At 47.7% G+C, this 27,853-nt stretch overlaps 2 protein-coding genes across 3 annotated transcripts; one reads left to right on the plus strand and one right to left on the minus strand.

Moving 5' to 3' along the window:
- The first annotated feature begins 224 nt into the window (after positions 1-224).
- Positions 225-13,012, plus strand: map3k15 (mitogen-activated protein kinase kinase kinase 15). 2 transcript variants are annotated; one of them, XM_078096186.1, is made up of 30 exons: positions 225-1,014; positions 1,936-2,075; positions 2,253-2,276; positions 2,458-2,538; positions 3,032-3,225; positions 3,298-3,466; positions 3,555-3,661; positions 3,766-3,936; positions 4,016-4,128; positions 4,319-4,478; positions 4,718-4,868; positions 4,965-5,072; positions 5,228-5,277; positions 5,407-5,502; positions 5,651-5,738; positions 5,819-5,952; positions 6,122-6,249; positions 6,473-6,603; positions 6,846-6,951; positions 7,622-7,779; positions 7,870-8,053; positions 8,261-8,438; positions 8,934-9,108; positions 9,514-9,699; positions 9,847-9,952; positions 10,044-10,272; positions 11,514-11,626; positions 11,707-11,813; positions 11,900-11,976; positions 12,181-13,012. In XM_078096186.1, the coding sequence occupies exons 1-30, from the start codon at positions 705-707 to the stop codon at positions 12,272-12,274; spliced, it is 4,068 nt and encodes a 1,355-aa protein (XP_077952312.1). In that variant the 5' UTR covers positions 225-704; the 3' UTR covers positions 12,275-13,012. The 2 variants fall into 2 exon arrangements, with proteins under 2 accessions (XP_077952312.1, XP_040023435.2); XM_040167501.2 differs by lacking the exon at positions 2,458-2,538.
- Positions 13,013-20,717: 7,705 nt separating this feature from the next.
- tlr22 (toll-like receptor 22) lies at positions 20,718-24,602 on the minus strand. The gene is made up of 4 exons (XM_040166767.2): positions 24,430-24,602; positions 21,754-24,342; positions 21,497-21,614; positions 20,718-21,418 (listed from the first exon to the last, which is right to left on the minus strand). Exons 2-4 carry the CDS (start codon positions 24,278-24,280, stop codon positions 21,178-21,180), a joined length of 2,886 nt encoding a protein of 961 aa, XP_040022701.2. The 5' UTR covers positions 24,281-24,342; positions 24,430-24,602; the 3' UTR covers positions 20,718-21,177.
- Between the last annotated feature and the right edge of the window lie 3,251 nt (positions 24,603-27,853).

The following is a 27,853-nucleotide window of genomic DNA, read 5'->3' on the forward strand; positions in this document are numbered from 1 at the left end:
TCTAGGAGGCATTAGACCCTTTACAGTAAAGGACAAATGCCACTGACCCCATTCCGTGCCCCCCCCCCCCCCCCCGTCAGTGTGTGACTTATTGACCTTTGGCTGTCAGCTCGGTCGGTCTTAAGGCCCCCCCCCCCCCCCCCCCGACCCCCCCCGACCCCCGCCAAGTGCGTAACCGTTTAAGAGTTTTGGCTGCTTTGACTTTGACGACTTGGGGAAAAAACAGTGTTACACTTGATCGACCTCAATGAAGAACTGATTGAACTCATTGGGGGGAAACATGAGAACTCTGCAGCGAGGCGACCTGAAGGACACGCGCTTTTATATTTAGACAACCGGAGAGACGCAGTGACGTTCGTGATCCAGCGCGGACCTGATCCACCAAACCGGGTTCTACTGAAAGCTAACATCTGGATGCCTCCACCCCCCCCCCACCCCCCACCCTCACCTTCACCCTCCCTTCTCTCGGACCTGGTCGGATCCAGTCTGCGTGAAGCGTGATAATCGGCGGATGATGTGAGTTAATGAGGCGCAGATGTTGGGGGACAAACCCAGACGCGCTCCTCTCCGCCGACGACAGTTGCGCAACAAGTGAGCGAGAGGAGGACGCGAGTGACGGACTCGAAGAAGCAGCGGGGGGGAGAGGCGGCAAGTGAACGCAGAAGGAAGGAGATAAAGCAGAAACACCTCCCGGGTTTCCAGCAATGGATACGAGCCAGAGCGCGCAGGCAGCCGACATGGGAGGAGAGCACTCCGCCGGGCCGTGCGCGGCGGACCGGGACCGGGAGCGGGGCGAGGTGACCAGCCCCTGCCCGCCGGCCAAGCAGCGTTCCCTGCGGGTGGTGTACGTCCTGAACGACGGGCTGAAGTCGGTGATGGCCAGCAGCCCCGAATCCGGTGCGCTCCAGTGTCTGCAGAGAGCGTGCGACGCGGAGAGCGCGCTGCTCACCACCGTCACCTTCGGACGGCTGGACTTCGGAGAAACGTCCGTGCTGGACAGCTTCTACGACGCAGGTGTGTGTGTGTGTGTTTGTGTGCGTGCACGCGTGTGTCAGTGGAAGTACGTGTTTTGTGTATGATTGTTTTTTAAAGAAAGTTTTATGCGCTTTATGAGTTGAGGATGAAGTTGTTGTTGTTACCGCGTGGTGTCGTCATACTTTGTGAAACTACTAATATTACAAGTGCATCAAGTCCATTTCCTATTTGGGTTTGTGATTCTAACTCACTCATCTCACAGACAGCTGTGCTTATGATGGTATGTTTGATTCATTTCTCCCAGCCTGAATCTGCTATCAATGCTTAATGCATGTTCGCATTCAATTCAAGCCAAGACGTGTTTATGGACAATTTACATCTGTTAGTATGTCAAATATAAACGTAAACAGAAGCCTGGCAACCTGGTACAACATTAAATGACCTCTGGTGCCTGTTAATACCTCAATGAGACATTGATGACTGGCTCTTTGTGTGGTTTATTATTGTGATGAACACAACATGCCAAAGGGTGTCTTTGGATGAAATCTCAACGGCTGATAGAGACAAAGAGCCACAGAATCCCTTTCACTTTTTTCTTTTGGATGGGATCGGTTGCCTTTTGTACAGTAAGTCGAGGAGGAGTTCAAACGCTTCATTATCGTTAATTCTGAACACTGTTTATGACAAAGATTTAACGTTTCACAGCTGCGGCAATAGTACTCCTGCGGTTTTCCTGTGGCGACATGTCCTAGAATCTGTTGCGCAAGATGCCGCCGCACACAGTACAGTACAAGGAGCACGCCAAAGGGCCTCTGACGCCTGACAATTAAATGGCTTCGGACGTGTATGTGCGTGCACCTCTGAGAAGCAAGACCCGACGAATAAAGCTTCCAAAACGCGTTCCTTTCCATCATTCGCGTCCGATGACGCGGCCGCCGCAATTCCCTCTTCGCCCCGCAGACATCGCGGTTGTGGACATGAGCGACGTGTTTCGGCAGCCCTCCTTGTTCTACCACCTGGGCGTGAGGGAGAGCTTCGACATGGCCAACAACGTCATCCTGTACCACGACACCGACCCCGACACCGCGCAGTCGCTGAAGGTACTCCCACAATGCCCCTCTCCGGGCCTCCTGCAGGCGTGTCCGCGGCTCGCGGAGGCCTCATTGTTACTTCACACAAACGTTTGAAGTAGTACAACACGAGTACACAAAGTACACACACTGTTGCTGTCCACTCTTAAAAATCCATTCTCACATGCATTCTTTTTTTTTTTACAGGATATGGTGGCGCAGAAAAACACAGTAAGTCTATGTGTGTGTGTGTGTGTGTGTGTTAGTGTGTCACGGAGTGATTTATGACCACACACCGTCTCAGGCTATTTGTGGAATGATATTCTTGACACACACACGCGCGCGCGCACATGAATGCAAGCAGCTGATTTATTCACGTATGCATTGTGTGCTTCCTCCCGCGTGTGTGGAGAAGGCCACTCGCTCTCCTGCAGTAGGTTTTCCGTGGGTTCAGTTGCCTCCAGAATACAGAGGCTCTGGATTGCGTAATAAAGTAGGTACCATGCTGCACTAGGGCATGCTGGGAGATTCTTTCACAGTCTAATAATAATAACGATAATGAACATGGAGGAGGGGCGAGCGCCGACCTCGGCACGTGGTGTTGTGTGATTAGGAAATGAAACGCCTTAACAACAGCTCGCGCGACCGTTGCACATGACGGAAAAAAAGCAACCAAAGGATCATATTATAGACCAGTTAAATCCATGAAAACAACTAAAACAAAGCCAGTGTGTGTGTGTTGGTGTGCAGTTCCTGCTGTTCTTGGCATTTTAACACCCACAGGAGCCTCATTACTAGAGCTTACCTCCATGATCCCACCCAGCGGAGCACTGATCCTCTACTTCTGCTGATCAATCTCATTAAACCCTCTGTAATCTCCATTCTGTCCATCCCGCCCTCTTCTTGGACTCGCACGCGTTCTGCATGTCTTTCGATCTGACACGAGGCCCCAAATCTGAATAGTTACATTCGCCCCCCTTTTGCAGGCGTCCAGCGGTAACTACTACTTCATCCCCTACATCGTGACGCCCAACCACGAGTACATGTGCTGCGAGAGCGACGCCCAGCGCAGGGCCAGCGAGTACATGCAGCCCAGTTGGGACAACCTGCTGGGGCCGCTGTGCGTGCCCCTCACGGACCGCTTCACTGGCCTGCTGAAGGACATCCACGTCACGTCCTGGTGAGACGCGCTCAAAGCGCGGACCTGGTCTCACGGGCGTGTCCTCTATAACGAAAGGTGGTCTCTCCTCAGTGCCTCTTTTAAGGACACCCTGCTGAACGACATCAGGAAGGCCAGAGAGAAGTACCAGGGAGAGGAGCTGGCCAAGGAGCTCTCCCGCATTAAACTCAGGATCGACAACACGGAGGTTCTCACCCAGGACATCGTGATGAACCTGCTGTTTTCTTACCGGGACATACAGGTACATACATGCCACGCCATTGGAAACAAGCACGTCCAATAATGTGAAAGGTGAAATAAGAAATGCGTCCGCCGTGCGCCGCCGACAGGACTACGACGCCATGGTGAAGCTGGTGCAGACTTTGGAGATGCTGCCGACTTGTGATCTGGCGACGCAGCCCATGATCCAGTTCCACTACGCGTTCGCCCTCAACAGGTGGGTTCACACTGAGGCCTGGAGGAGAAAAGAAGCTTTTACTCCAACTGCCATGTCGGCTTCTGATAACTGAGTTGTTGCAATTGGACTTTGTCTGCGTGCAGGAGGAACAGTCCCGGGGACCGGGAGCAGGCTCTCGGAGTGATGCTGCAGGTGCTGCAGTCGTGCGAACACCCGGCGCCGGACATGTTCTGCCTGTGCGGACGGATATACAAGGACATCTTCCTGGACTCGGACTGCAAGGACATGAAGAACAGGGACAACGCCATACAGTGGTGAGGACACGCAGGCCCTTTCGCGGCACTCTCACGCGTGGCACCTTCCAGGTGATTCGTGACGGTTACATTTGCGCAGGTACAGAAAGGGGTTTGAGCTGCAGCCAACGCTCTACTCTGGCATCAACCTGGCCGTCCTCCTCATAGTTGCGGGGCAACAGTTTGAGAGCTCCATGGAACTGAGGAAAATAGGTAAGAGGAGGACCTCACATCCCCTTTAATTGATTTATCAAACAGCACACAATGCTTAAAGTGTGCTGGAACACGATGGAATACAAATATTATAACTATATTAACAGCAGCCGTTGGTGTCTAAATGGAGCTCAAAGGTATTAAATAAATATTTTACAATGTTTTCACACTTTGAATCCGGTGTCTTCAGGCGTGAGGCTGAACAGCCTGCTCGGCCGCAAAGGTTCCCTGGAGAAGATGAACAACTACTGGGACGTGGGCCAGTTCTTCACTGTCGGCATGCTCGCCAGCGACATCCCCAAAGCCACTCAGGCTGCAGAGAAGCTCTTCAAACTCAAGCCGCCTCTCTGGTAGGAATTCTCCGATATTTACCCCCGAAATACTAATAGTAGACTCTGTGCTCGGTGCTTTTACGGGACAGTAGAGATCTCTGTGTGAAAACAAGCGTTTGTGTTTAAACCTCCTCTTACCGATGCATCTTTTGACACTTGTGATGATAAAAGCATGATACTATGAAGCAGCAATGTTCATTACTCTTTGTTCCATAGAAACCTTCATCATCACCGTCATTTGCGTATTTTTCCTCCAGGTATTTGCGGTCGGTGGTGCAGAACCTGCAGCTGATCCTGAGGTTCAAGAAGCAGTCGGTGGAACATTCTCCACAGCGGGAGAGACTCAACTTCTGGATGGACATCATCGTGGAAGCCACGCAGGGAACCACCAAGCGGCTGCGCTTTCCGGTAAACAAACGCGGCGCGGCGCTCCGTCGGGTTCTGCCGGGACTCGAGCCGACGCGCCTGTTGAATCTTTGGTTCTTTGGTCTTTGTGTGTCCCAGGTGTTGATTCTGGAGCCCACTAAGGTTTACCAGCCCTCGTATGTGTCCATCAACAACGAGGCGGAGGAGAAGAACGTCTCCATCTGGCACGTTTCTCCCACTGAAACGGTAAGAGGACGTCCTTCGTCGCCTCGTTACTGCTTCATTCCATCATCGCTGTTGCATTGATTAACATTTGATTTAGTTCCTTTCATGAAGTTACCTTCAAACTACCTTTCTACCTACTGGTTGAAAGTTTAACACTTACGTCACCTTCATTACAGAAAGGGATCCACGAGTGGAACTTCACCGCTATGTCCATCAAAGGCATCAGGTACCAGTCTCCATTCGGCATGTTGGGGTCAATGCAGCTGTCACTGCTCACGTGATAAAAGATGTAGTAGAAACTAACCTGTGAAATATGAAGCTGACCTTCCCTGCGCTCCACCTCTCCCGTCCGCAGCATAAGTAAGTTCGATGAGCGGTGCTGCTTCCTCTACGTCCACGACAACTCGGATGATTTCCAGATCTACTTCTCCACCGAGGAGCAGTGCGGTCGGTGAGGACACACACCTCTAGATGTGTCTGTGTAGGTGTGTGTGTGTGTGTGTGTTTGTCAGCGTTTGTGCCCCGTACAGTACGTAGATGTGCCACCGGGGGGGTGGGGGGGAGAGAAAAAGCACAACGCTGTGATGTCGTGTTGACAGGTTCTGCTCGATGGTGAAGGAGATGATTTCCGACGGTACGGGCAACGCCGTGGAACTGGAGGGGGAAGGAGACGGAGACACGCTGGAGGTTGCGAAGAACGGACAGCAAACATTCGCCGCGGCCCTCAATTCGGCGATCGCTGAACGGCCACATGTGTGTCGTTCCAGTACGAGTATGACACGGACGAGACAGGGGACAGGGTGGTGTTGGGCCGGGGCACCTACGGAGTGGTGTACGCCGGCAGGGACGTCAGCAACCAGGTCCGAATCGCCATCAAAGAGATCCCCGAGAGGGACAGCAGGTAGGTGTGTTGCTGGAAAATACATCTTTTGTCGTCACTAATTAGACCTTCTCTAAATTCCCGCCGTGGCCTTAGTCACTGTCGCCGGGGTCGCACAAGAAACCGGATCCGTGCATTGTGTGTGGTTTTTTTTTTGCTCTTTTTCTCACTCTCTCTGCGTGTACATCAGATACTCGCAGCCCCTCCACGAGGAGATCGCCCTCCACAAGTACCTGAAGCACAGGAACATTGTTCAGTATCTGGGCTCCGTTTCGGAGAACGGATACATCAAGATCTTCATGGAGCAAGTGCCCGGAGGTGCGTTTGCGTACGAGAGGAAAAAGATTTGAGAACAGTTTGAACTCCGAGTAGATCCTTAAGAATACTTTGCTGCTTTCTGCTATTTTCATCTGGATTCACAAAGATGTATTCCAGAGATCGATGCTTGTGGCCTCCGGGTTACTGGGCGGTCTCTCTAACTGCTTGGTCATCTTCCCGTTTCATGATAGGTTTTGGACACTCCTTCTCTTCCTTTCTCCAGGAAGCCTGTCCGCGTTGCTGCGCTCCAAATGGGGCCCCCTGAAGGAGGCCACCATCATCTTCTACACCCGACAGATCCTGGAGGGGCTCCGGTACCTGCACGAGAACCAGATCGTCCACCGGGACATCAAGGTTTGCGGTTGGAGGGGCGTCCGGGGCGCCGTCCGAGACGCGAGACAGGTTCCCGACATGAAGTCAGAAATCTACTCGAGGGGACAGTAGATAGATAATAGATTAAATAAATATAAAATGTGTACGAGTCACGTCCACGCAGGGCAGGAAAGGGAAGTAATGACGCTGCTTGATCAATTATGCAATAAACACACAAGTTTTGCATTAAATTCGGCGGTTGACGGCTGCTGTGTCTCCATCAGGGGGATAACGTGTTGGTGAACACCTACAGCGGCGTCCTGAAGATCTCCGACTTTGGAACCTCCAAGCGGTTGGCGGGAGTGAACCCGTGCACGGAGACGTTCACCGGTAACTTGCGTCTTGCGCACAAAGCGCCAGCCGGTCTCATCCAATGACGTGATGAGACTTCGATAAGGGTTTAGTAAGAGATGACTTCCACCCGTTCGGCATTTAAATGGTCTGCTATCAATGCAATTGTGCACAAAACAACAAAAGACGTGACACAAAAGAAGTGATTGCTGAGAAAGCAAGAAACTGCAGACGTCACAAGTCGGTAATTCAGTCCCGGCGGCCTAAGCGGAGTCATAGAAATGTCGAAGTATAAATATCAAATGGCCCTCAACATGACGAGAGCCACTATCAGCCTCTATGGAAACACTCCAACCGACTTGCACATTCATCGGCCATCTGGCCTCCTCCAGCTGCCAGCGAGGTGTGTGATTAGATTAGCTAATCAAGCAGAGGCAGAATGGTGTTTACCTTTCATTAGCAGTGGTGTGTGTGTGTGTGTGTGTCCTGATCTGTCTCTCATCCGTCTCCATCTTTGTTTAGCTCTGTCTGTCTCTCACTGTTGACATCCGTATTTAGAGCGGACCACAAATTCCAAATATGCTCAGAATGACATCAGGAAATAACTTTAATCCTTCAAAGGTCTTTAGCGGCGGCGCTCTGCGGGGTTTGTAACACATCCTTTAGGTGGGATCCAGCTTCCTTGTTCATAAATGTTCATTTCACGCAGGCACTCTGCAGTACATGGCTCCGGAAATCATCGACAAGGGCCCTCGAGGCTACGGGGCCCCGGCCGACATCTGGTCCCTGGGGTGCACCATCATAGAAATGGCCACTGGGAAACCGCCCTTCCACGAGTTGGGAGAACCACAGGCGGCCATGTTCAAGGTAAGAGTGCGTCTCACTCCACGCGGACGAAGACGAGCGAGAGAGACGTTTTCATGGTGTTGATTCTTTCGGGGGAAACCGCGGCGTTAGGTGGGAATGTTCAAGATCCACCCGGAGATCCCCGAGTCGCTGTCCCTGGAGGCCAAGTCGTTCATCTTGCGCTGCTTCGAGCCGGACCCCAACAAGAGAGCCATCACCTCGGACCTCCTCAGAGACACGTTTGTCAGACAGAACAGCAAAGGCAAGAAGAGCAAGATCGCCTTCAAGCCATCAGGTCGGGTCACTCAAACATCTACACCAACACTGGAGGTCACGTTAGGTCAGCAAACAGTCTCTTTTTGCAGAGAAAACAGACACACAAGTTGTAGAAAGGTTCATTGTCAATGAAATTTAGTAGAAAGAGAGATGAAGAGTAGCTGCAGGTGATCACCGGTTCCGCGCCAACGTCCCGCTGACCTCCTCTCGCCCGGTGCCCGTGCAGACTACATCCACAGCGTGTCGCTGCCGGTGCAGCTGCAGTGCGAGGCCATCGGCAGCAGCAGCAGCGAGCCGGGTTCCATGAGCCCGGACTGCGACTCCAAACACGACGTGTTCTTCCTGAAGAAGAAGAGCCCCGACTCCGAGAACCCGCTCAAGCCGCCCAACTCCAGCTACCTGAGGTGCGTCATCGATTCATAATTCAGGAGCTCAGATTTCTCTTTTGCAAGTTAACACCAATGTCAAATGTATTGTTGGTCCTCTGAATAGCCTTCTTTTGCCGGGACGATACGCGTCATATGAGAAGATGTGAATGAATGTGAATGAGTGTGTGTGTGTGTGTGTGTGTGTTTTGTTGGCAGGTGGCCGCATGCTCCGCTGCCTTTTACGACTCATCAGGTGCACTGAGGTCTGGTAACTTTACGAGCTTCAGCTGGCAGACTGAGCACACACACACACACACACGTGTGTGTGCGCGTGCGTAGGTGCGCGACCCCGGCGCCCGGCTGACTCCCGCGGCCGGCGCACTCTCCTGGGCACACACAGTCGCCAGGAGAAGCTTGCATCTGTAAACAAGGCGGACGGCGCGTCACGCCGCTGTAAATCCATCAGGCGCTTCATGTTTCGTTTTATATGGCGGTGAGATCACTGTGTGTGTGTGTGTGTGTGTGTCGCAGTGTTCCGGACGAGGGTTCGGCGTCGTACGACCGCAGCGCGCCCCCGTCCCCCGAGGACAGGGACGGCGGTCTGTTCCTGCTGAAGAAGGACAGCGAGAGGCGGGCCATTCTGTTCAGGGTGCTCAACGACGACCAGGCGAAGGTCATCTCCAACCTGAAGGAGAACCACATCCAGGTGTGTTACGCTGAGAGCTGCGGCTCTTATGAAGAAACAAATGAACCAACAAGATGTTCCTACCTCGTTTTTAATGAAAAGTAATACTTTATTTGTATTCATCATCCAATTATCCAATTATATTAGTTTTCACAAAGTTCAAGTATTTAAGAGAAATGGTTTGTATTACGTGATGCTACCACTGGGTGGCGCACATTTTTTAACATCACACAACAAAAGCACTAAAATCGGATATGCTTCAAATTTGTATTATTATCTGTGGTTTGTATTCATTCATTGTGTTTATATTCTGCCTCTTTGTGGCAAGTTTTCTGATTTAAAATACAATGAACCAATGTACTGTAGAAAGGATGTCTACTAGGTCTGCGTGTGTGTCTGTGTGTGCGTGTGTGTGTGCGTCTGCAGGGCATTGAAGAGCTCCAGCTCTCTGTCGATCACATCAAGCAGATCATCTGCATCCTCCGAGACTTCATCCATTCCCCGGAGAGGCGCGTCATGGCGGCCACCATCTCCAAGCTCAAGCTGGACCTGGACTTCGACTCCACCTCCATCAACCAGATCCAGCTGGTGCTCTTCGGCTTCCAGGACTCGGTCAGCACACATGGACCTTCCGTCCAAAATGATGCAGATTAAACTGAATTGTAACTTTATTGTAACTCACAGCGGAGCTAATTGGACTTAAATTGATTCTCTGTCTGAACATCCGCTCACGGCGGTTTGTTTGCTTGTTGTTCTCAGGTAAACAAAGTCCTGAGGAACCATCACATCAAACCTCACTGGATGTTTGCGATGGATAACATCATCCGCCGAGCCGTGCAGGCCGCGATCACCATCCTCATTCCAGGTCAGACGCCCTTCAGAGACCTTCGCCGCCATCTGGTGGACGCACGCTCGTCCTTCACTGAACATGAAACACGATCGCGTTCCTCCAACAGAGCTGCAGACCCACTTCGGCCCGGCGTCCGAGTGTGAGGGAGCGGAGAAGGAGGACGAGGTGGACGAAGAGGAAGCGGAGTTCAGTCCCGTCTTGGCTTTGCCCGTTGATGACGCCGCCGTGGCTGACCCCGCCCACTCGGTGGCCTGCAGGCAGAACTCGCAGGAGCATCTGCGCTCGCATCATCAACTGGGCGTACAGCTGGGGCGCCTCAAACAAGAGACCAACAGGTAGCGCATCGAGATGAAGAATAAATACACAAATAGCGAAACGTCCGAAACACAATCGCACACAATGTCTCAATAAATTGTGCAATCGATTATTTGTCATCTGATGTCGGTACAAACGATGACGAAACGATTCCCAAACACACACACACACACACACACACACACACACAAAGCACTCATGTCACTATAAGTGAAAGGGCCGGAAAGAACGTGCACACACCCATAACCTGCAGATAATTGCACACACACACACACATGCTGACACAATAGCTCAGCTAAACGTCCATATTTGAACACTGATGTGATATTTAAACATCACAATAAATAATGAAAAACTAAAAGATATTTATTTTATTTTTATTAAAAAAGGTTGCAGTGATTATTTAATATTAGAAAAGTGAATGCCCCGTGCAAGAGAAGGGCTTTCTGGATTTATTATTAACCGAGAGACATTACAGTCAAAATGTCTTAACAAAAATAACTCATTACTGTCATTCGTGCAAAGATTCAGATTCAAATTCAGATTTGAAATGAGTTTGTTTCTTTTGTGTGGAGAATGCTTTGTTAAAGAAGATCCTATCAGGAGCATATGAACTTCCTTCATTGTGATGATTCCTTCCTCCAACCTAGAAACACAGAAAGAATGTTAACGTCTTCACTGAAACCAGCAACAAATATGTGATTTTAATTTCTATCAGCGACACACCCGTCTTTAAAACGTCTATGCCGGCCAGACAGAAACCAAACGGCTGAGCATCACTATGCGGACGGCGCGCAGCGGACCGGCAGCACTGACGTCTGTCAGCTAGAGAGAGAACCTTTAAAGTGTCGTTCCCAATGTGCATTTCTTATTATTTTGAGTTTGCACGTGTGAAACGCTTCATTTTGAATCGCTGGTTGCAACACGACGCCACTAATAAGCTCACGTGTTCTTCTCTGTTCATTTTTGTAAAGACCAATATAATCTCATTTAAAGTGGTATTTTGCAAAAAACAAATAAATTGCACATTGCCGACTGCACTCTGATACACACTGTAAGGTACCGAGAGTCTCTGGCCTTTTCCTTTTCTCTGTGAATAGACGGTATCTTCTTACTGAGTTGTAGTAACCCAATACACAACATGCACTCTAGTGTACGTTTCTGTTTTGGCAGCCCCCCCCCCCCCCCCCCCCCCCGGCCCCCCATGCTGTGCGCCTGTGAGGTTTATTGGCTGTCGTAACAGATGTGACTGTCGCTGCAGGCTGCTGGAGGAGCTGCTGCAGAAGGAGAAGGAGTACCAGCAGGTCCTGAAGGCCACCCTGCAGCAGAGGTCACATGACACGGAGCTGGTCCGAGTCCGACACAGGCCACTAGGTGAACGCGCCGACGGGTGCCTCCAACCGCCGCCGTGGCGCCGCTTCGGCTCTAACTCCGTACTTCTCACCTGCCAACAGATGTTTTACCTCCCTCCATCTTCAAAATCCCGGCGGACCACGAGCCGGACAAGCCGCTCACTGATTGGCTCAAGGAGCAGGGGGCGGACGCAGACACCGTAGACAAGGTTTGGACCCCCCCCCCCCGTCCCCCCGTCCCGCTGCGGCAAGTCGCGCGCTCAGACGGCTCTCAGTCTGATGTGTTGTGTTGCAGTTCGTGCTGGAGGAGTACACGCTGATCGACGTCCTCGCCGAAGTTACCAAAGACGACCTCCACCGCCTGCGTCTACGGTATCTCCTCCGCACAACGCGCTTAGTCGCCACGAAACCAGGCCGCACTCTTGTTACTGTCTGGATTCAGAGCGTCCAGAGGAGACACAACAACTCGCTTAGTCCACGGTGTCTTCAGTGTGTTGGTAGAAAGACGTTTCTCACGTTAGACGCAGTCACCCATCAATCTGTCCCCCCTCTCTCCCCCCTCTCTCCCCCCCGCAGGGGCGGAGTACTCTGCCGCATCTGGCGGGCCATCCAGCGGCACCGAGAGCGAGAGAGGCTGAGGCCCGACGAGCGCTCGGGGGGCGACGCGTGACGGGGACCGCCCCCCCCCCCCCCCCCCCCGGGGGACTCCGCTCTGCAGGAAACACGCACACATCTGCACACATCTGCACACTGCCGGCCCCCCCCCGCGGGGGATCCTCTCCTCTCTCTCTCTCTGTCTCTCTCTCTCTCTCCCTCTGCATCTCCAGCCAGCAGAGCAAAGCTCTCTGCACGCAGGTAGATGCCACAACGTGTCCTCTGCAAACATGGAACCGGTGTGAAGTGACACTGCAACGGACCCGACACAAATCTACAGAAATGACACAGGCTTGAAACAAAACAATCAACCAACCTCCACAATGACGAGAAAGGGATTGTAATTATCTGTCAACTCATGTCTAATATTGATGAACTACTTTGTTGCCTTTTGTACAAGAACTATAAAGAAACTAGTCAAGGACTAAATGCATTATGAAGAAGCACCAATTAAGATTCACAAGTGTCTGTAAAAACGCCATGATGTCGAATCCAAGCCCGTTTTGTTTCTTTACTGCACTAAAGAAAGAAGTTTTAAGTCTAAATGTTTCAAATGCCACCACGTCATTGCCTTGACAATTGTACGCATGTTATTAATATTTCCTTGATATTCTTAATGAAGTTATAATTCTTTTTTTCACCCTCTTTTCTCTGTGTATTTAAATGTTTTTCATTTTATTTAACTGTTGTGCGTACACGCTCGTCAGTTTCATCGATTGCTTTAAAGATTCAATAAACCCGGAAATAATTAAAATCGTCACCCACTCGTGTGTTGATGTGTAGATTGTCAGATATTTGCAGATATTACTCCACAATGGGTCCCTCGGGAGGACTCCTTTCCTTCTTATTTTTACCCTGTACACATACTTTTTATTCCTTCAAATATAGTCGTCACTATAAGTCTTGATTTTCTTTTATACTGGAAAAAAGTTAAAACCTAAATATCCTAAAATATCGATTAATAAATAAACAAATATTACCCTTTTGGTCAAAGCCACAATTATGTTTTGTATATGTATATATATTAACTTCAGAGTGTTGAATATGAATACAATCTTCCCCAAAAACAAATTTGGATAATGATGAATCAGAAATACTTTTACATCTTTTCTGTCTTTTTTTTTTTTAAAAGGCCAATCCTTTTGACCTTTGGCAGATAATCATCCTGCCTCTTGTACGTGACTGAACCAATGTGTTATTCTCAAACCTGTTGGCCTCCTCAAAGGCTCGACCACGGACGTCTGGAGTTCCCGTGTAATTTGAATCCTTATTGAAACTCATAGTGTAATTGAAGCCGTCGCCACATCCGAGTTGCACAGCAAGGCGTAGAATAAAGTTCCAACAAAACAACCATTTATTCCCATCCCGACAATTAAGAGCTCCACCCGCTAACCTCGTGCTCCAGCGGGTGTGGAGGGCAATGGAAAGCCCAGATTGTGGCATTGAGCAACTAGGTGACATCATAGAACATTCTCGTTGTCACCGACCCAACTGGTTTAATTCTTCAGGCCGCAAAGAAGTGGAAAAGTTTTCCAAGGTTTTGCTCCTTTTAGTCGCTTTAAGTCATAATGCATGGCAGCACTAGACAGCGTTAACCGATCAAATTGGAATGAATGGAATGAACCTTCATACTCTGCATTCTTTGCGTTTTCACATTTTCTTCCTTGTTCGTGGTGTTGTGGGTGCTTGATTGTAGTGATTACAACCAGGAAGTAACATGTTACTAACACACAACAGGAAGTCAAATTAACAAAACAACTGAGTGGAACTTTAAACGAAGACATTTTACCGGAGTGAAAGCATTACAGAAAAACAATGTAAAATTCATATTTAACGGTGAAACGTGTTGAAGCTGGCTGAGTTTCCATTGTGCGTCTTTAAAGTGTTGAAGTGCAAAGTTGAAATCAAACTGCAAAAAGTTTGATTCAACTCCTACAGAGTCAATTGTAGGAAAGAGCCGGTGTCTATAATCCTGCGTCAGGATCAGATTCATTTGCGACACTCAGAAGAGTTAAATTAACTCTTTGATGGGTTTGAAATGTAACTGCACAGTGTCACACTTCAATTTAACTCTCTGAAATTCCCCAATCCGACGGCTCTCACGCAGCCCACCTTATCTTCTCACGCCAATTCATCCCACAGCACACGTTAGTCAGTACATCTGCCTTCAGCCGTGCAATCATTGACGGCCGAGTGGCTCGTACTTGCATCATTCTTTGGGCTTGTAAGTTAATTATTATGTCATCATCTGGTGGGAATGCCCGCGTCCTGCAGGTTTACTTTGACTTTTAACAGTCGTCAGCGTTAAGTATAAGTAACGTGAGCGGACAAAAGAAAATACAGCAAAGAAACACGAGCAGTAAATATTTTGACAAGTCACATATTTGTAAATATGTGTAAATAAAACGGGAAATTTAACCAATTTGAGCCAATCCGCTTGTATCCATTCACACAGCGTTCGTGAAACGGGTAAATTAAAGTTTACATTACAATGATACAAAATGTACGATAATGCACATCGGGACCATTTTCTTTGAGGCAAATATTTTGTATATTTCGCATGTCGAGAGTTGATTTAGTGAAACCAGATTAGCAGTATGAGTGACAGGCCAAGTTGTCTTCGGTTGGTGATCATCATGTTCATCGCGTCTTCCTCGTGTGTGGGCGGTTCGTGTTTTTTTCACTCCATTGTGAGCTTTTCTTTGGCTGCTGGAGAGAAACACAGAACTGGAAACTCTGGATTACTTCACGGTATCAGGGTTTGGCACACGGCACCATCAGTTATTTTCCTTGATTTTGTGCGTGTTTACATAAAGGCCTGTATAAACTTTACAACGGAAACCATAGAACATGATAATGTGTTTGTTTTTTGAGCATACTAAATAAGGGGAAAGTAAGATCCTGGAACACGCTGCCTCTTGCTGACCTTTCAACGCTTCCTGTTATGAATCGTTGGCGTACTTGATGCAGTGCATAAACTCTAAGGCTGAATCTAACAAAAAGTTTGCATGCTCACACATGATGACGAATGGAAGACGCAGCATCATTCTCGTGTTTTTTGATCACATCTTAACTACAATAAGGCTTCGTCAATGCCAACGTTCTTTTTTGTCTTGCATGTCGCCACATTGCTTCTCCGTGTGTGTGTGTGTGTGTGTCCTCTCACTCTCCGGCTTCCTGCTCGACCTACACGGCTACACCGCCGCGCCTTCAACTCTAATGGTTGCCTACCATACATACCATACATACCACACCTTTTTTAATGAAACAAAGTCCCAATGTCGTCAGCCGAAAGCTGAGGCATCATTATAACGCTCAGCTGATTTAGTATCCAGGAGTTCCAGGAATTCTTTTACTGAATGTTTAATAAGTGTGTGTCTACATGTGTGAGTTACCACAAGATTTGAAAAAGACTTCACCGTCTTCTGAGTCGTTGAGGCCACGCACACTTTACGTGCGTTTCCACCTTGATGACCCTTGGCAGCTGGCTGGACGCAACAAAACGTTGTTGTGATTCAGTGGCGTCACTTTAAAAAGGCAGGATACTTGAGAGAAAGTCTTTAGGGAGGTGGTTATGTTGCCGGGTTAGAAACATGAACTCGGCCGAAAGGAAATCTTTAACAAAAGTTGAGGAAACAGAAGTGAAGAAATCAAGCGGGAAGGAGTTCTTAATATCACATGCACGACAAAGCAGGAAGCATGCATGGTGCGTCCTCCTAACTACTGATCCTCCCCTTTTAAGTTCACTGTATTGACTTTGGAGAAAGGCCTGCAGGAACCACAATGCCCTGCACAAACAAACAGGCACACAAAGGCAGAATAGTGAATCAAATTGCTTTTTGGCAGGCCAAACACTTGGGATATCTAGATGGTTATCCGATCATCCAGTGTGGGGTTTTGCTCATTGTTTTCACAGAGTTCCTGGAACGAGTAAAGCTGCTGGTTTTTGTTTGAGTGTCGTGGAGAAACAGAAGAATATCCATGTCTATTGCGGTGACGTGGCTGAGGCGAGCCAAGGGGAGCCGCCGGCCTCCTGCGAAGGAGGAGCTGTGCGTCCTGGTCACGGGATGGGTGTGAATGTGGCGCGGTTTGGTGTCCGACGGGTTCCATGGATATCTCAGAGGGAGGGAACACTTTTTTGTCATTGTCGTGCGGGTGTGTATTTAGTCACTGTACTGTTTTACGTGGAATTTCTCTCATGAAGAGACATTTCCGTCACAAGATTTAATTTAGATTCGATCACAGCAAAAGACCATTTCAGACATCTCATACGAGACAGCATTGCATCACTCTGCGTTATAGCCCACCATAAATCTCTGACCAAAAAGTCGTTGGGCAAAGTTTGTCCGTCCAGCCTGATTTACAGCTGTAACCTCAGATTACAGCTTCTACATTGTTCTTTATCCGGTGACTGATTGCGGTGGAGATCAAACCTAGTTCCCTTCTCTTTGGTATTTATCTCTCGCAGGCATCCAGCCAGAATCCTCCCTCGCATATTTGCTGCGTTTAAGAAACTTTGGGATCCACATCTTCTAGTTTTAAACTGTTGGCTGCAACATACTGAGTTTGAAATGAGTTACTGAGCTAAGATCGTTGGCTGGTTTGGAGCGCTTGATAAATCCAAGGTCAATATATTATTTTGCTCTCCCTGCTACAGACAAAGGTGACGAGACTCATTGCGCAAACCTGCCGTTAATATTCATCGGTGACCAAAGGCCCCTGTGCGTGAAAACAACGAGGCCATTTGAATTGTTCCGACAGTTTTCTTTTATTCCTCCACTCGTATGAGTGCAATCAAAGGTCAACATCATTTTATGTGGCGACGCGTTGCATCACGACACTTACATCACCATTAAGAAATCAAGGAAACAGAAGTTCACACATCAGCAGTGTGATAAGCGTCTGCGGACATTCCCACTTCTACCACCAGTTACTATTTTAGGCACCTCGGCTATTTTTAGCTCCCTGAAGGCTGTGGACAAAAATAGATTGCAGACTTTTGTGTTGCCGTAAGCCCAGGGGGCGGAATGAGAAAATCCCATCGTGACGTTCGCTGAACTTTGTACATGCTTTATTTCTCAATCCTTACCAACGGTTGGCTTTTAATAATTGAACTTAATTTTTATAAGAAATCCATGGTGGGCGTGAGCCGGCACGTCTGAGGCCAATGGAAGAAGAGGACAACTGTAAAATTCAGCAGATGCATCGACATTTGGCAGAGTAACTTTGGATCAAAATAAAAGTGTATTTTCAATTATTTTGCTTGACAAGATTGAAAAAAGAAAAGCTAAAAAAAGAAAATGGCGGACTGTCGGTCTATTATCTGCGAAAAACACAATATTTCAAGAAAGCATCAGCATTTGTACGCATTTCGATGGCATTTCTAGCGAGAAGTATGCGTTATATTTTCATAATCTTCTGTCAGAGAATGTAGAAGACCTTCCGTTTATTAGTTTCTAGTGACGTAGTTGCAAGGGAATGTAAATGAATGGGCCAAAATAAAACGTAGTATTGTCACGATTTTGCAGCCTGATCTCCAAAACCTGTTGGTAAAAATGGATGCGAAAATCTTGAAGATACAAATTCGTAGTGATACATACAAAATAAATACAGACTTTAACTGATGACGTCGCCCTGTTCAGAGTGAACGGGGACCTGCGCCCCGTAAACACACTTTAACCATGTAAAATAAACGTGTTATGATTGCATTTTTTACGAGAAATCAATGTAAACTTGTGAGAATAGAATACTAACACTAACCCCCTCAAAACATCCAACATGGCGGAGAGACATTTACTCAAGAATCCAACATGGTCCGCCATGTTGTTCACTCAGGGGCCGTGGTTAACCACCGCCAGTTCCTATGTATTGTTACCAATTTGTATGTTCAAGATTTTCGTACATTTTTACCAACAGGTTTTGGATCACGTTGGATTTTGGGGATAAAGCGTGAGAACATCCCGTTGGTCCACAACGCAGCTATTACACGTTTGCCTGTGAGACCGGGTTGCCAATCTAATGTAATAAAACTGTGTCTGATTAAGAGTATGATGAGTTTTGATTACGTTTGCTATTTTTGTCTGTGGTATAAGAATAGATCCTAACCAAGAAAACGTTGAGCAGCAGAACGTGGGGAAATCCATTCACTGCACGTGTTCATGCTTTGCATCTCAATCCTGTTGTGATCGGCTGTAAAACACACTACATTTAGATTAAATGGGGGGATCATTTTAGAAAGGCTGAAGTCTATTAAGAATCAGATTTTAATTGCTATCTCCTGCGTCATCATCATTAACCTTTACGACACAAAGTTCTTCGTAATCCTGGTTCTATAGTTAGAAGTTTTTAGATAACGACAGCATACGGGAGTCGCACCAGTTCGGTTATATCGAAAGCACGGAATAACATCCAGCTCATCACTTTCTACTTGTACGCACGGGTTCCGCATGCTTAAGGTTCAGTTACTTTCCTCTTCACCTGTTCTGTTCTCCCTCTTAGTTAATCTAGAGGAGGGTTTATTAAGGACCACAAAGCCTGAACACAAGAATGTAATAAGTCAGCAAGAATTGGACGCAACGTGATGCAAGTTAGACATTACTCACTTGGCACGAGTCCACGCGGCATTCCTGAGCCGCCTCCTTTGGATCTCAGCGTCCATCTTCGATACTTCAGGTGACATCTGATCGAGGAGTCAAAGGAATTTCTGTCTATCTAAACAAATCGCCATTTACGCCGAGAGGACGCACTCTAAATGTTGCATTCCTTTGCACAGCATCAACACGTGGACGGGTCACCAGTACCTCACCAGTATGTCACCAGTGTGTCACCAGTGTGTCCAGTCACCCTCAGATCAGTGTGTGTCTTTTCCACATTGGGAAACGGCCGACTCAACCACCCGATGATAACATTCCTACTTGTTGAACAGTCACATGAGAGGAGTTGGCTACTGAGTAACTCGGAAAGTTAAGGTGTTGTAATCATTGACCAAAGAGGTGGATTGCATGTTGTCAAACTTGACAATTCACATAATAATAATAAAAACAGTCGTTTTAATGTATGTGTAACATAGAATCCCTTCCACAGGCTACAAATGCCCACTTCCACACACACACACACACACACACACACACACGTACCGGTGTGCAGGTGCACTGCAGGTGTGCACTCTCCTCCATTTCCTGGATCATTTCCACATTCTGGGTGACACAATGGCGTCGGACGCGGGGAAATCCCGCCGTGCAGCGCGCCTACTTAAGGACGCGGGCCAGCGGTGCCGATCACACTGAGCACCGTCAACGCGACACGCAGAAACCGGTGCAGCCAGAACTCCGAGCGCGACAAACCATGGCGAGCAGCAGAGTCCGCGTCCTCGCGCCCCTGTGCGCCCTCGTGCTCCTCGGCACCTTCATCGGCAGCACGCATTCAGGTAAGGAAGTGCTGACTGCGCACAGGTGGAAAGGCAGAACGCGGTGCTCTCAGAACGGACATGAGGAGGTTGTGTGTGTGTGTGTGTGTGCAGCCAGCTGCTGCATGATGTACTCGTCACGCCGGTGGAACTGCCAGCGCATGATGGGCTACTCCATCCAGACCATCGTCAGCTCCTGCGACATCAACGCCGTGATGTGAGTAAACCATCTGCTGTCACTCCATTACTTTCTTCTTCTCAATTACAACTTTTTTTTTTTTAAAGGAGACTTGATCAAATGTCTGTTTTTCGCCTGATCATGGTTTAAACCCCCCCAGAAATATACATTTGTTGTTCATTCTAATTTTGGACATTGGTACAAATATAATCGAAGATGCGGTGTTATTGTGACAGAGACAAATGTTAAAAGCAACGTTTTAAAGTGTGAGTAAAGGTATTTGGCGTTTATAAAAGGTCAATGAATCCTGCTTCAATGAAAGCAAGCAGGGGACTAGATAATCATCTTCCCCGGCCGGTGAAGCGTGACCACATATCAATGATTCGCTGCAGCGGTTCCATCCTTTTCCATTAACCCGCAGATTCCACTTTCCGGGGAGGTTCGTGTGCGCGGATCCTGCGTCCAAGTGGACCCAGAGAGCCATGCAATGCCTCAAGTGAGTACGAGCGCGTCCGCGTGCTCTCTCTCTCTCTCTCTCTCTCTCTCTTTTAAGCGCACTAAAAAGAAAGTAAAGTGACCGTTTCCATTGCAGTGAGAGGAAGAGGAAGAGGAGTCAGATCACTTCAACGTCAGCATCTGCCTCACAGAGCAGATGATACCAGCACATCAATCCACTCATGCACCGGAAGATGCTTTAAAATGATGATCTAACTCATTATAATTGTTCTGTTTTATAAACGGGATTATGGAATCTACTAAATGTTGATTTTTTTTTGTTGAGAAAATCGATTTGTTTAATATTTATTGGTTATTGATGTTTGTTGGTGAACTTTGATATTTGTGATCAGAGAAATGAAGCACACAAATGGGAAGTTGTTACTGTAATATACAAAAATGTATTAAAATATATGTTATAACACATGTTTATGTCCTCGTGGGTTTCACTGCATTCATCATTTACACACATCAAAACAAATCAAAAACATTTAGAAAAATAGAGAAAAAAAAAGAATTTATGTAGAGATACATTTTATAAATATAGAAGAGATCATTCCAAAAATATCACACAATCATCACAAAAATCCCTTTACAAAAATTCTTACGGTGGGAATTTCAATCAGAGTAATACTCATTTGTTCATGTTAAGCGCATATCTATCATTTTCTGACCTTAATGTCCCCAAATGTCCTCTCCACAGATTTATTACATTTGAAATCTTCGGGAGAAATTATTCCATGCGGGTTTGAATCAAGCTTCCAATGAAGGTTAACAAACAAACACTAAGATGTACATTTAAAATGTAGAAAAAGCTTAGAATTGTTGTACCTCCTCTCCATCACTGCCTGTCCAGCAGGGTGGGGACCAACTCCTCCCGGCCAGGGTCATCTTTGGTCCCCAGAGCCTGGCGGAGTTTCTCCCAGAACAGATTGGGGTGCTGCCCGGCTCGAGGCCAGCTCAGGTAGGTGCGCCTCTTCAGCAGCTTCCTCATGCGGTAGTATGGGGACAGCTCGGCCCCGGGGATGTCCTCCAGAAACACCAGGACCAGCACGTCCTTCCGCTCATCGAACAGACGGAAGCTGCAATGGCAGAAATCGACGGGTCACTCCGAGACCGAGCGGGCGACGGTCTTGAAACGCGTTGGTTGGCGTGTTTACCTGGCCACCTGGATCTCTGTGGAGCACCACTCGCTCTCCAGGTATCTGCGACTGATCACGCAGATGGTCTTCCTGCTCCCATAAATGGCATCTGTGATGTTGTCTATGATGGGTTTACCTGAGGAAGCGGGAGGGAAAAGAAACACCTGCATTGGTCCGGCACACAACACGTACTCTGGTGACACCCTCTGGAGTACACATGCAAGTACGCTGGAATCAGATGGTGTCCAACGCCGGGTGCAAAGGGCCCGTCTCACCTGGCTCGAAGTCCCGATGGTGCAGACACAATCTCCAGCCCTGCTCCCCTTCCAGCTTCGGCAGCAGCTGCCGCATGACCCACGGCTCGTCGCTGGTGTTGTAAGAGACGAAGGCGTCGTACCGCTTGGGTTGTTGCTTGTTTTTCAGCTTAGTGTCAAAGAGCAAAGCCAGGAAGAGGTAGTAGGCGTAGACCAGCTGCCACCTCATGAAATGGTAGGTGAGGGACGTCAACATAAAGAGGAGGATCGTGCTCGTGGTGGAGATAAAGTAGATGAACTCTGTGTTCACTGTGCAGGACTTGACGTCGAGCTCCAACAGTTTCTTACCTTTAAGCTCTGAAGGATAGTTGCACAGAAACTTGTCCGCTTCGTATACTTGGGTTTGCTTGTCGTTGACTATCCAACTACGGAAATAAGCGTTATCGCAGTCACAGGTGAAGCTGTTGCCTTGAAGATTGAGGTAAACAAGGGACGGCACGGACTTAATAACTTCCTCTCTTAAAACTGAATATTGATTCAGTTTTCCCTGGATGAACTCCAGCTTAGTAAGGTTGGCGTCTATGAGAAAATCTAGAGAGTCAAGACTTATTTTAGAAATGTAGAGGCTCTCAAGGCCTCCGATGGGGTGAAACAACTCCGACGAGAGATTCCTGAGGTCGTTTGCGCCAATGTCCAGCGTTTGCAGCCGCGGGGTGTAATTAAAAGTGTCTCTGTGCAGAAACGAAAGTTGATTTTTCCTGGCACTGAAAAACGAAAGATTGGTCAGACCTTCGAGGAGGTTGTACGGCAGCGAAAACTTCCCCCTGCGGCCATTTCCCAGAAACACCAACGTCCGCAGACGGGACAGCCCAGAAAACGGTGGAGGAGTCAAAAATGCATTCTTAAACTGAACTCTATTTTCACTCAAATCCAATGATTCTAAATTGACCAGATCACGGAAACGCTCCGGAAGCGTGGTTTCATCAATTCTATTGGTGCTCAGCTGAAGCTCTGTAAGGTTGCTTAATCCCTTAAAAGACCCATGTTCCAGTGTGGTGATCATATTATTGTCTAATGCCAAGCTCTCCAGTGACTGCAGGCCTGCGAAATCTCCGCGTTTAATGGCGGTGAGTTTGTTTATGTTCAAACGCAGTCGCTTTAGATTTGGCAAGTGGATCGAAAAGGCACCGTCTAATTTGGAAATGCTGTTGTTCTGTAGTTTCACGACTTGCAATTTGATCAAACCCTCGAAGACGCACTTTCTTAGGGCCGGGATTGAATTCTGATGAAGGCTGAGAATTTTCAGCTTGGTCAGATTGGCAAAACTGTTGCATCCGAGTGTGGTGATGTAATTCTGGCTGAGATCCAGCTCTTCGAGAGTCGGTAGATTACCTGTGGCAGGTGTAATAAATGCAAGTTTATTTTGACTCAGGTTTAAGATCTTCAACCCTGGCAGCGATCTAAAGGCCTCATAAGAGATATTCGCGATGGAATTTTTGCCTAAATCCATCTCCGTTATGTTAGCGCACAGCTGGAAGAATTTTGCGTTGATGTAGTGCAGGTTGTTTTGCTGCATTTGGAGTCTGGACACCGTTGGGACGGAGCAGGAGACGTTGACTAGCTTGGTGAGCCGCGTGCCTCTCATTGCGTTCATCCTCAGAGACGTCAGCGAGGGGTTGAAGTTCTCCCCTAGCGGTCTCATGGCCGCCTCGTCCATTTTAAGCCCGCTGATGTCAAGAGTAGACACGCGACTGAAAAAAGTGCCGCCCCGGATGTCCCACTGCATCGCGGTCCTTTTGGAATGAATGCGGCCGATGCTCAAAGAGGTGAGATTGGGAAAGACATCGGCGGTGACCTTGAAGACGGTGATGTCATTTAGAGACAAGTCAAGGGAAGTGAGTTTCAGCGAGCGGTTTGTCAGGTCCCACGAATGGAAGGAGGTTATCAGGTTGCTTTTCACTGACAGCTCCAGCAGATTGGGCAGCTGCTGTAACACAGTGTGAACTTTTGTCAAGAGGTGCAGTCGGTTGTAGGACATGTCCAAAAACGTCAAGCTCGTCAAGGACTCAAACGAGGTGGAGGACAGGTTCTTGATGCGATTATTGTTGATTCTGAGCTCTGTGAGGTTGCTCAAACCGTGGAAAAGATCCTCTCCAACGGCAGTGAGCCTGTTATTGTTTAGATTCAGTGTCTTGAGGGAAAGCAGGTCGGCGAAGGCGCCGGCGTCTATTTGTGAAATCATGTTGCGCTTCAGATCTAACGTTATCAAAGCGGAAAAGTTTTTGAAATCGGGCGCCTGTATCATTGTGATCCTGTTCTCGGATAAGTCAAAACCACGAACCGTCGAGGGAATATCTCGAGGGACGGCTTGGAGATGAAGCCTGGAGCACGAGGCGTTGAAGTCAGTGATTCGGCCAGACTTCAGATAGAATCCTCTGACTGGTAAAGCAGAACTGCTGACATTGAGCATGAAAAAAACAAAACTCAGCTTGAAACATGCAAATCCTCTTTTTTCCATTGTTTTGTCCTCTTTCACTCCGTTAGCCATTTTTAATATGTTCTTTAAATCAAGGAATCGCAGTCTCTCAATGTAAAGTCCAGCTGGAGATCCTGAAAATACAACAAAACAAATAATCCAAACGATGATACTTCGGTAGGTGTCTGTCATCTGAACAGTGTTTGCGTTGTTGTACTCACCGTGTCACACGAAGAAGAGCTGATTCATCGCGGATCTCATGCACACAGGATCGTGTGGATCGATTATCACCCTTTGTTTGCAATAAAACGCGCCTCTCAGATGGCGAGAGGGGAAACGATCTCTCTCACCGCATCGTGGGGAGTGAACGTGAGGAACATGTCTGTTGCCCCTGCCCTATTTTTTTGTGCAGATGGTGAGGAAGTGAGAGTTGAAGGCCCGGCCTCCAGGAAAAGGGCCTTTGAGCACAATTGGTCTTAATCTTAATCTTTTTTTTTAGGCGATGCTGAACTCACCGTGATAGAGAACATTTTACGTACAAAAACACAAACATTCCCGAGGAACGATTTAAAGGAGCTTCCAACGCGCACCTCATTCTTTTATTTAATTTGCATGGCCTGGAGCGCATCGAGTGGTGGTTTTACTCACTTCCTCAAAAAAGTTGGTTAATGACAAATAAAGTGCCCAACGAAGAACCAGTGCTTCCGCTTCTGGTTCGGTATCTTCATCCGCAATCTTGGAAAGTCGTAAAGTCTTTGCCGAGAAGTTTTGCAACATGATTGTACGTTGTCTCCCCTTTGATTTAATAGATAGATAGGTCGATAGATAGATACTTTATTGATAATAAATGCAGTATTTTGAAATAGCAGTGTTGTCACAGTGTAACGCTGTCTGGCTCAATGACGTCATGGTCACTTGACGTCTTCTTGGTCCTCACAACTTTCGCATTGTCAAAATTAGGCAATTTATTTCAACATCCTTCTTCCTTCACTGAGGGGGATTTCTAACAATCTGTCTGGTGACCCTGACGTCTCCGCGTGGGAAAATGGTTCACACACTCTCGCCCAGCCTGGTTGAAAGGTAGAAGCAACAGCTTCACATCTTCTCACCTCTCCTTTAACCGTCTTGTTTTTCTACCCTTTAAACAATTGAGATAAAACAAGTTAGCTGGGAAGCGCTTTAGAGGTGGTGGTAGGTGAATTTTTGCTTATGTAGGCTAGATGTTTCCCCCCTGCTTCCAGTCTTTGTGCTAAGCTACGTTAAGCTAACTGGCTGCTGGCGGTAGCTTCGTATTCAGCACACTGCGTTTAGGTATAAAGTCACCAAACTCAGTTGAGTTCATCTTCAGCTGAGCAAAACATATGAAGAAAACTGTGTTTTCTGTTAAAATAGACTATTAAACACAAAAGAAATACTTTGCATGCAGGACACGAGCTCTCAGCTATATGTGGAATTAAATAGAGAAGAGCTTCAAGTGTAGTGAATGTAATGGTAAAATATCTTATAACAGTCTTATGCTGAATGAGTTATAATCGTCTGTATAGTTTCTGTTTGCCGCTGTGTATGCTCGGAAAAAAAGCTCTTGAACATTAACCTAGTTATTTTTTCGGGCCCTTTATCAACAGTTGCATATGTACTGTGTGTAAGTTTCATAAACTAGTTCCATATTGTGTGTAAGTTTCATAAACTAGTTCCAAATGTATCAAAACCAACCTGAGGTTGACCTTTTGTGTGGAGCTTTGACTGCGTCTCCACAGATCACTGTAGTACGTGCGAGTGTATTTGACCTCCTGCTTGCCAGCAATAAATTGACCTTTATAACTTTGATCATCAAGTTTTATTAGATAACCATTGAAAAAAATCATCCTCTTCTCCCGAACTAGTTTTATTGAAATATTCCAAAACATGTCTCAGTAATATAATATGAATATTTGACCAGCAGAGGTCTCAGTTGGAAAAAGGAAACTGTCGTCCTCTGCTTCAGTCCACAGCTTCAGTGCCTCTACGTCACTGGTGGTCCGTCCACCTGCAGCTGCTGCTGCTGCAACACTTCACATTAAAAAGGAACCGGCGCCCATTTTTCCTCCTGTGCTTTTGCCCTTTGAATCACCGAGTTGTGTGTGTGTGTGTGACAAAACCTGAAGGGTGAGTAGATTCTCCTGCAGCACACACACACACACACACACAAACGCACACAGTGATGTAACGCAAGCAATGAATCTTTAATGATTTGATTAAATTGAATAATGATTGAATCAAAGTGTCATTATGTGATCGCACTGACTCACATTAGTACGATGTGTTATCTCAACAACCCACTAGTAAACATTAATATGCATAAGAATTCGTTTAGAGGCCCTCAGAGCAGATTTAGTGTTTAATACAGGAAACAGTTCTGCTGCAAAAGGACACAGAATGGGGATGTTGTAGATGTTAAAAATGAAGATGAATATAATAGGATTCAGGTATTTTGGTCAGTAAACCAAAAATAAGGGCAGGGGAAGCTCCAACCTCTGGTTTTCACCTCTGCGTTGGCTAAATGGAAACATCTGTGCTTGGTCTACATGACAAATCCGAAGGTTCCGCCGTCAAAAAGTCCCTGATTCCACGTTGCAATCGACTGTCAGATTTCTTAGAAACCGGCCTTGAGTCACAAGAGAGTGGAGTGACATTTTTCTGATGCCTTGCTCACGTGACTCACAGTTGGAGCCCTTTTACGGCTGATAAACAGCACGATGTTCCACATGGGCAGCTGCAATGCACTGAGGGGAAAACATGTAAATGGTGCCATGGACGTCTAGCGTGTAACTGGGGGGGTAGAGGGTATTTCCCCGTCTGCAGGCGTGCTGATTTAAACAGTGAATTTGGATAAATGATAATGTGGCTCCTTAATGGTTGGATTAAAAAAATATATATGCAAACAACAGCTGTTGTTGTAAAAAAGACAAACATTGTTTTGATGGTAAAAAAATGTCTGATCTGTCCAGGAAGTTTTATCACAAAGCAGAAAGTGCAACACGCTCACACGCACACACGCGCACACGCACACACACACGCACACACGTACACAATATCCACACACTCGTGCTCCGATTAAACATCTTCTCAGAATATATTTCCCCAATGATTATTTCTCTCCAGTGAGACATTTACTGATACGTGCGCATAGAGCCACCCACGGGGCGCGTGCACGGTTTAATCATGTTTCGAGAGAGAGAGAGAGAGAGAGAGAGAGAGAGAGAGAGAGAGAGAGAGGGGGGAGAGAGATGCTGCCGGGTGTTGAGTCCAGTGTGACTAATCTCTCTTACTCCGCTGCTGTCGGCACCGGACCGGCTGAGCACACACCTCCACCTCCACTCTGATATCTGTCACACGCACACGCACGCACACCGGGAGGACTGGCCTGGCGCACTGGGATGAGGGGAGGGGGAGAGACACATGTCAGACCGGATCGAGCAGGAGAATGCACCGGGACCCGCTGCACTCTCGCCGGGCTTGTCCCGCACTGAGGGCGGCGCTGCGTTAACGGGACACGACACCGGGCTGAGCCGCGCGCGCGACCGGACCGGGGCGGTGTGAGGAAGGAGGCACCTGGCCGCGGAGAGACGGGGTGGCCTGGGAAGGCGGGGGGGGGGGGGGGGGGGG

The sequence above is a fragment of the Gasterosteus aculeatus genome, chromosome 21 (assembly GCF_964276395.1).
Source record: "Gasterosteus aculeatus chromosome 21, fGasAcu3.hap1.1, whole genome shotgun sequence".
Classification (NCBI taxonomy): Eukaryota; Metazoa; Chordata; class Actinopteri; order Perciformes; family Gasterosteidae; genus Gasterosteus; species Gasterosteus aculeatus.

Excerpts from the sequence above, each read along its gene's own strand:
- tlr22 (XM_040166767.2), bottom strand. The coding sequence starts at position 24,280 with ATGGCTAACGGAGTGAAAGAGGACAAAACAATGGAAAAAAGAGGATTT. Across the intron at positions 21,615-21,753 it reads CCATCGGGACTTCGAGCCAG|GTAAACCCATCATAGACAAC; the intron begins GTGAGACGGGCC and ends CCGCTTCCTCAG. Across the intron at positions 21,419-21,496 it reads ACAGAGATCCAGGTGGCCAG|CTTCCGTCTGTTCGATGAGC; the intron begins GTAAACACGCCA and ends CTGCCATTGCAG.
- map3k15 (XM_078096186.1), top strand. The coding sequence starts at position 705 with ATGGATACGAGCCAGAGCGCGCAGGCAGCCGACATGGGAGGAGAGCAC. Across the intron at positions 7,780-7,869 it reads CACAGGCGGCCATGTTCAAG|GTGGGAATGTTCAAGATCCA; the intron begins GTAAGAGTGCGT and ends CCGCGGCGTTAG. Across the intron at positions 9,700-9,846 it reads TCTTCGGCTTCCAGGACTCG|GTAAACAAAGTCCTGAGGAA; the intron begins GTCAGCACACAT and ends TGTTGTTCTCAG.